The following is a 9,202-nucleotide window of genomic DNA, read 5'->3' as shown; positions in this document are numbered from 1 at the left end:
AGTACGGGCTCAGCGGGTCTCCTTGCCTTAATCCTCTTACAGGTCGAAATTCTTCCCCATTTTTCCCATTAGTCACCACTGTATACTTGACACTAGTTATACACCTCATTATAAGTGTAATCCATTCTCTACAAAATCCCAGTCGCTGCATCATTCTTTCAACAAAGCACCATTCAATCCGGTCGTTTGTTTTACTCATGTCGAGTTTTAAAGCAAAACCTTTATTCGAACCCCCTCTTCTTTTCTTAAATGGGTGTAGAATCTCATACGCCACCAATATATTATCTGTGATCTGCCTTCCTGGCACAAATGCCCCTTGACTCTCATCGATACAACTGTGCAGAATAAGACGAAATCTGTTGACTATCACCTTTGGAATTATCTTATAAATCACCTTACAAATACTAATGGGACGAAACTGACCCATAGTTTTCGGTAAAGTCACCTTTGGAATTAGGACTATACTCGTCTGATTCACCTCCTCCATACTCCTTTGACCATTGAGGACCTGCAAACAATACCTAGTAACATCCTCCCCCACGATATTCTAATATTTTTGAAAGAAGACCGCAGGAAACCCATCGATCCCTGAAGCTTTTAGCGGGGTAATAGATTTTATTACTTCCAAAATCTCTTATGCTTGAAATTCCTTTATCAAATTTTCATTGATTTCCTCCATAATACAAGGAAGTATTTTCGTGCTTAAATTATCACTTCTACTAACTGCACTTGATGAAAATAGATTTTTAAAATAATCTGTTGCTGTTTTAGAGATCTCATTAGCCTCAGTCACCCATCTACCAGAGTTATCCTCAAGCCCTTTAATTCTATTTTTTTCTGCCGATACGAAGCCCATCTGTGAAAGAAAGCCGTATTTTTATCTTTCATGTACAACCAATTCACTCTCACCCTTTGTTCCCAGAAAAGCTCTTCCCTATCAGCTTCCAGATTCATCTCCAATCCAATCTCCATCATCTCTGCTAATACTTCATCGTTGATATATTTGGCACTCAAATTTAGCAATCTACTATTCAACACCTTTGAACGATGTTCCCTAGCCCCTCTTCCTTTCTTCACCCAATTACTTAAACGTACCCCCAATTCTTTGAGCTTCATCAAAATGTCCTCATCTTTTGACAACCATCCCTATTTGACTTGCTCCTCTATTTCTCCACTCAACAACTAATCGGTGTTAAATCTAAATTGCCTTTGCCCATCAATTGCTTGTAGGCTCGCATCCCCTCTCGTATCAACTAACACCGGGCAATGATCTGATAAGCCATGTTGTAAGTGTTGTACCGAATAAGTATTGAAAAGACTCCACCATTCTTGGTTAACAACCCCTCTGTCCAACTGTTCCCTAATATTATTCCCAGCCACTCTACCTCTTGCCCAAGTGCACCACTGCCAAGAAAACCCCAAATCATTCAAATCACATTCTTCAAGAGCCATTCTAAAAGCATTCATCTGTCTTTCCTCTCTTATACGCCCCCTTGTTTTTCGTGTGCAAATATAATTTCGTTGAAGTCCCCCAATACTAGCCACGCCTTATCGTTCCTATGCTTCAGCTGTCGCAACAAATTCCATGACTCTTTTCGATTTCTCCACAAGTGCTCCGTAAAACCCTGTAAATCTCCATACTATTGATTCATCATCTTCCTCCACTTCTACATCTATGTGCGATTTTGAATAACTTTTTAACGTTAAATTCATTCCATCTCTCTATCCTAATGAAAAACCTCATTTAGTCCCCTCCGCATCAATATCAATACCATGCTCAAAACCGCATTTCTTCCTTATTATCTCTATACACTTCCTATTAACATTTGTTTCCATTGGAAACAAAATTTGGGGCTGAATGCATCTCAATTTATTTTTGAGATGATTTATAGCTTGTGGCTGCCCCAAACCATGAACATTCCAACTGAGGATTTTCATTGTGCTCGGTCGGCCTGCTTAAAAGCAGCCGCCGATAATGCATTATTTAATCATTCCTCCACCGATCCCCAACTAATGTCAATACAACTTCCTTATGTGTTGTGTCTTTGCCTTTTCTTTCCGTCCACATAATCCATAGCCATGTCTTTCAATTCGGCATCCACCCCCCTCTCCTCAAGCATTCCCATCTCGTCGTCCCTCCTCCACTCTATTGATTTCTTTGTATGTCTCCTAGCTCGCCCCTCTACCCCCAAACCCTCCCAATTATCTTTCTAGTTCGTCACATCATCTTCAAATCTTCTTGTCCTCGGTTCCCCCTCTAACTCCATACGTGTCCATCTTCCTTCATTAGTATCATCCCTTAGCCATCTACTTACCACTTGCCTTCCCCTCATTGGTGTTGCCCTTAGTGAAATATCCCATCCAAACTCCACTTGTTGATCACTCAGGGCTAGTCGAATAGGACAAAAATTCTCCCCATGCCCAAGCCGCCCACATAAGAAACAAAACAATGGTAATTTTTCGTACTGGAATAACACATATATGCATTGATTTCTCCCTATACTTATCTTTTTCTTCCTTTTGAGTGGGCTCTGCACATCCAATAGAACATGTATCCGCATGTATTTAGTCACCCCTTCGTAATCAATGCTGCATCATACTCATAAAACATCCCAATAAAATTCCCCAGTTGTCGCGCCATGCCTTCTGTAAAGAATCCCGGCAGTAAATTATGAACCTGCACCCAGAATATCGTGGTCCACAATGGAACCGCTGATGGAATCTCCCCCTTTTGTACTCTATGGAATACTATTAAATGTCGGTTAAAAAACCATGGCATGCCATCCACCACCCGTTTCAAATCAACTTCACTATAAAATCTAAAAAGAATTTGCATGTCCTCCATCTCTGTAATCGAAACCCCTTGTAAAGGATACCACAGATCTGCCATCGTATTTTTTAACGATGGAAAATTAAAAATACTTTCGGTAAGTACCCTCCCTACCAGACATAACTCATAGTTTAAATCAGTAGAAACCGCATCCCCGTTCAATACCAAAGGCTCATCTTCCTCTTCCATAGTTTGGAGATTTGCTAGATCTGCCCCCACCACGTTCACTTCAGCCATATTCTCCCCCAGATCCGAAACCTAATTTTTAATGTCACTGAACCCTAGAAAATCCCTGAAAACTATACTCGTGCCACAATGCAGACAAACCCTAAAACGTGCCACAACAATATAATTATTTTAAATATGAAGGAATATTTTTTTTGAGGAGTCTTCCAACCTAATGACTGCCCACACCTTATTTTTAATCCATCAATTAAAATTCAACTTTTAACTTAATAAAAGAAAACTTTTAAATAAACTACACCATTCTTTTAAATAATAAAAATAGGAAGTTAAACCTTTAGAATTCTACTGAACTTGAAATAAAATTTAGTTTAAATTTAGTTATTAGATTTTTTACTTTGAATTTAAAGATAATTTTGTTAAAAAGAACATTCACGAACCCTAAAAATGAATCGTAAAAATTCAAACTATAAATAAAAAAATAAAAACACAGAAAAAAGGGTATATTATTAATAAAATTCTTGTGTTGGTGTCACTAAATTATGGAAATTTCATATTGATATTTTTTATAAAAAAAAATTTAATATGGTAAATTTTTTATTTTCACCGGTTGAAAGAGATTTTCTTCTCTTGTTGTTGGGTGTACAGTTAAAAAGAAAAAGAGATTCACTTGATTAATAATTGGAAACTTGTTTTTTTTTTTCAGAAATTGGGTGGGCTTCAAAGATTATTTTGTGGGCAAGAATAAGCAAACAATACTGGGCTCAAGTTCCTAGGCTAGGTTGGTTTAGGTTCGTAAATTTAGTTTCTTTGTTATTACTGGGCTGCATGCACATACATTGTTCGATCATTTGCCCCGGAGAACTTTGATATTTTTTTTTGTTCGTCCGTTTACACAAATTTTCCTCCAGTTGTTTAAGCAGCAAAGAAAAAAGAAAAGCCCGCCATTATTTATTTTGGGTTTTGCTCAACGATCATAGAATTTTATTGATCTTACAGAATTCAAATTTGTTTCAATAGAGTGGAGGTGGTAGTAGTTTAATGGCGTCCAATGCAATTAAATCAGGGGCATTGGTTCCTTTACCAGAGCTTCAACCATCATCTGAGTTTTTTAAGGAAGGAGCTTCACTTAGAGTAACCGGAAAGTAAGGATTCCGCTCTACAAACTTTTATCTGTCTTTTTTTACTCTACATTTTCTCTAAAATTTTATTATCTGTTCCAATTTTCTCTTAGGGTGAGTTTGGATGGGCGGTGCGTTTAACTGCGATTAGTGTAAAAATAGCGGTGGCAGTGAGATTAGATACTGTAGTGATACTGTAGCGTGAGACAAAAAGTAAACTAAACGCACCGCACCGCATCCAATCGCCCATCCAAACCCACCCTTAGTTGGCAAAATAATACTAGTAACCTTTCACGTTGTTTTGTTCTATTGTCGTTATAATTGAATTAGCTGTTGTTACCTAGTTGAGAGAAGTAAGGACCAAGGTAACAGAAAGGAGGAAGGTTGAGGGAGGGTAGACTAGAATCACTAGATGTTGAATGATTAGTTGTTAAACTGGTTGAATCATGTGATAGTGCGATGAAGGTGCTCCTGGAGGTCTAAATATAGTGACAATGCTGGCTTGGTAACACTTTGCTTGTCAGAGCGGTGTGGGTTGCATGCTTTTTGCTGATTTGGTTGTGGCTGTGGAAATGGTGGTTTGAGGTGTTGTCTCCTTAACCAATAGGCTGCTTACCATTGTGGCTTTAATTTCATTATTGAAGCATTGAGTAAGGAAGGAGTTCCAGTGCTGGCAAAGTGGCAATGCATCAATGGACTGACCAAGGCACTAATGCAAAGCATGGAGGGAATATTTGGGGAATTGGAATTAGAGTTTGTCCTAATGAGAAAGGTTTTATAAGAAGAGAGATATTAAGGATTTATTAACAGGAGAAAAAGGCAAAGAGATTAAAAATAATTAAATCAATTGGAAGAATTTGGCTAAAAAAGGCTGTTGATGAAGGTGGGGATTCAGATGAAAACACGGGTGAATTTATTGCTAAAGCACTTTGAGATTAGGATGTATCATTTTTGAATGATTAAGTTAGAATTTATGATCACTAGTTGCATATCAGCTGCAAATCAAATCTGCACTTGCTGCATAGTTTCATGAATAAGCGTTGCTGAAAATACAATGCATGAGAAACTGAGAATCAATAAAGACAAACTAATTGTGCAGGAGATGCAGTGACGGGATTCCAAATGATACTGGACCTTTGATTTTTTTCACTGGTTACTGGAGGTGGAGGTGGTAAAGTATGGTGGTGTTAGAGACACAGAATCTCAGCATGAACATGTAAGGCAGCTAGATATTGGTGGTGACTATGGTGCAGTATTTGTTGGTTGGAAATGTCAATTGAGTCAGTATGATGTTGGTGGAAGTTGTGTCCTTGGTTGTTTGGAAATAACAATTGAAAGGATGGGAAATGATAAAGTTCATGATGGATTTTAGTTAAAAGAATTGATGCAAGAATGCCTCTAGTTGTGCACCCCAGATAAAAGAAAAAGATTACCTATGAAAGGCTGGTAAAAGGAAAGAAAAGAATAAAACAGGAAATGAACATGTATAGAGAATATTTAATAAGGTTTTCTAGTAGCATGCTGTGTGTTATGGCCCATTATTTGTTTTAAGTACTTGCTTGTTGGGTGTTATTGGCTGTGATTTCTTAAATAGTATTATTCTCTGGTTCTTTTATCATACCATCTGCCTGAAATTAGTTGTGATCTTGGATGATAATCCTTATATCCAAAAGGTTTATTTCAGATCATTCAAACTTCTGGTTTGGAGATTGTCCTTTTAAAAAAGAAAATTATTGGAAGCAAACTCTAATTATACACTATGCAGCTTAACAGAAAAGATTGATGCCCCATGAGTAAGCATATTCATGTGTTATGTTATAACTCAAGACTTTCTTCTCTACGAAATTAATGCCTAAAACCAAAGCTTGAAAGAGCTGACATGCATCAGTATTACTCTTATTGAGATATCAAATCATATGATGTTCTTTCTCTCAACTGTTATTGCTGTAAAATATTCTCAAGTTTGGAGATCATCTTGCATGGGGATATGAAGGGATGAGTGGGGAATAGTAATGCTAGAAAAAGCATTGGTTACTTTTTTCTTAAAGGGTGGTAAAATGGGTAATATCTAATTTCTTTTTGTCCAGCTAGATTGCCCTTTGGCCCAGGAGATGTCTATGGCTGATGCCAATGATTTGGGGTAAAACGGTGTCTTTTTTGTTAATTTTTAGCATTGGAGATGGTTTAGGTACAACTGAGATTAATTGCCAGAAATATATCAATGATTTTAAACAATTATTTAACGCCTTACCAATTATGTACTGGTTTTCTTGATTTATTTGCTGGATTATTGCACCACCAGTGTATTATTTTTATTTGTTAGTTGGTTGATCTTTATGATGTGATGTCATATCCATATTAAGAAAGGAATGTCACAAGAGAACTTACATATCTTCATTTGTCCCTAGGCTGCAAGAGTATTCCGTGGAGACTGCCATAGCTGTTATTGCTGATCAAGGTGCCACCCTAAAGGTAGATACTCAGCACTTGAGGGAACTTAGCTTCCGAATTGGCTCCATATTCCAATTCATTGGTGAACTCAATATTCTACCCAACAATGAGGTAAATTCCTATACGCTCAGGTTAAATTTGTTTTTCTTTGCTCGTTGTCTCCCCCATCTAAGGCTAATAATATGTCCTGGTTATGATTTATTTCAGGCAATCCTGCAAGCACGTACTGGTAGGAATGTTGATGGTATTGACCTTGATCTCTATTATCAGTCTTTGCAGCAATTAAGACAGTTCCAAGCCAAACACATGAAAAATGCAACTACTTAAATGAAGTTTTAGATTTGAATGGACTAGCTAGTGATTTCAAGGTACTGAAGTAAACTACTTCTGAACTTACTATGTCTGTCAGAAATAGGAGAAAAATTTTATTTTTGGTTCTTCTAATTGTTATGCCATCGAATTGAATAACATTTTCATCAACCGCCCAACAAAGTAATTCATCTGAAGTCTTATTTTAGCTTTATACTATGTCTCTAGGCGTCTTTTCTTCATATCCTTCAATGCTTGTTTGTGACGGATTACTTTGGTAAACCTATGTACAGCACGGATAATTTTGTTATCCAGTTGAACTTTAGAGCTATTCTAGCACTATTCCAATTGTCCAAAGCATCTTATTAGGTTGACTTTCCTCAAGTAACCCTTTTTTAATGGACTAGCACTTGAGAGTTAAATAGCATTTCACTGTAGCACAGAGGCTAGCATAGTGTGGTGCACTAATCTTGTTCTTTTGTTGCTTCTTTGGAACAAACATGATCATATTTTAGTACAACCAGGTAAGCTGGCACATCAAATTTGGGTTGCTCTTACAGTAGTGATGCTGTCAGGATCTATCGATGATTGATGCAAAACATGGTTTTTCTTTGTTGGCCACACAACACATGGATTGGTTTTATTCTGCATTTTTATAGAGAAAATATCTTCTGTCATCTTGTTTGTTGTCATTTGGCCTTTAGTGATGTATTCTAGTAGATAAAGCAATCAAAAGCATGACTTATGTGCTTATTTTGATGATTTCAGAACTGAATTAAACCTTGGTTAAATCTTCTTAGGTCAAATCTTAGAGATTGCCATGAGAGTGTGGTTTTTTGCTCGCCCCGACTCGACTTTTATGCCTCCTGCCTTGACTCGACTTTTATGCCTTCTGCTTTAACCATGTCGTGAATCTATTCGTATCTAAAGCTTTAACACCCGAACCCAACTCCGAGAAATGGAAAACTCTCCTGCAACTTGACCTATCCCGAAATATTACATAATTTCTTTATGTTATATTAATTATCACAAGATTAAATAAGATATTTATTATAAAATCTTATAAAAAATTTCTCTTTAGAATATATAAAAAATAGTTAAGATGCTATAACAAAAAAAGTTTATCCAATTGTACAAAAATATGTTCATGTGCATCTTGACATTTTTTATACAGTTTAACAAAAAAAAGTTCGTCCAATTGTACAAAAATATCAAAGGTGATAAGGTGTATGTATGATGGGATTAGTATTTTAGTCTCGCAACCCATGCGGTCTTAAGCGATTTCTTGATTTCAAATCCATCTAAGTTAGTTTAAATCAGCCTTAGGCACCAAAAATTAAAACGGATGCAACTCAAAACAAAATAGCAATGAAAGAACAAAAAAATAGAAAGAAAGTAAAAACACATCAAGTGCTTGAGTAAATGCTCTCAATAGTATTCAATTACTATAAAGAATTACAATCGAGTATCCTAGGATGATTACAAATAAAGGGGAAGGCTTCTATTTATAGTTAAGCTTTCCCAAAATCAACGATACAAATTGAGTTACATTGATGTTCGAGGTTAAAACCTATCTACAACTAAGATTCTTAAGGGATTGGCTGAAGATTACAAAATTAAATCTTATTAGATTACAAATTTTCTAATATTACTTTCCATATTTACTAAGATAACCCTAATTTTCTGTAAATGCTTCACTGGGCTACCAAGATTTTAAGTAAATGGGTTTCTTTACATGTTTCATAAGTTGTGTCAGTTCAATTAGATTGAATGAGGGTCAATTTAATATTGCTTCTAAGAAGCACTTTTAGGACAAAAAACACTTTTGAGCTAAAAGCATTGCTAAACAAGATGCTTTTGAGTTTTTCAAAAGTACTTTGGGGACAAAAAAATGCTTTGCAAAATCACTTTTGAGAAGTAAGGCTAAACTAAGCTTGAGTCTCATTTCATCAATTAATATCTATGGGTCTTTCTTTGCGCATTCATCATGGACTTTGATCTGTGGATCGTGACATATGTTACATCATCACAAATTTTAAAAAATAAATCACCTGAAGATATTTGACAAAATTAGTGGAAAATAAGTTATCTCATGATTAAAAATAAGCTTAAAGATAAATTTAGCCACTAACGTTTGCATATTTTGTCAAAATTATCCTAATTGTATTTTTTTAGCATTTTTTTGCCATCAGCGTTTGATTTCTTTTCAAATTACTTTTCTAATAGGTTTAATGAATAAATCCAAGATTTCAATATTTAATACGTTTGTTTACTGAGAGGTTTTTCTATTGAGTTAAATGTTTTTTAG

General features: G+C 35.9%; 1 protein-coding gene across 1 annotated transcript; it reads left to right on the top strand.

Annotated features, from left to right (window-relative positions):
* Positions 1 to 3,743: 3,743 nt before the first annotated feature.
* Positions 3,744 to 7,911, top strand: LOC107887178 (CST complex subunit TEN1). The gene is made up of 3 exons (XM_016811343.2): positions 3,744 to 4,158; positions 6,543 to 6,696; positions 6,793 to 7,911. The coding sequence occupies exons 1-3, from the start codon at positions 4,055 to 4,057 to the stop codon at positions 6,910 to 6,912; spliced, it is 378 nt and encodes a 125-aa protein (XP_016666832.2). The 5' UTR covers positions 3,744 to 4,054; the 3' UTR covers positions 6,913 to 7,911.
* The last annotated feature ends 1,291 nt before the right edge of the window (positions 7,912 to 9,202 follow it).

The sequence above is a fragment of the Gossypium hirsutum genome, chromosome A11 (assembly GCF_007990345.1).
Source record: "Gossypium hirsutum isolate 1008001.06 chromosome A11, Gossypium_hirsutum_v2.1, whole genome shotgun sequence".
In the NCBI taxonomy this organism is placed as follows: domain Eukaryota; kingdom Viridiplantae; phylum Streptophyta; class Magnoliopsida; order Malvales; family Malvaceae; genus Gossypium; species Gossypium hirsutum.
The sequence above is the reverse complement of the archived record's forward strand: the minus strand, read 5'-3'. Positions and strand labels throughout refer to the sequence as shown.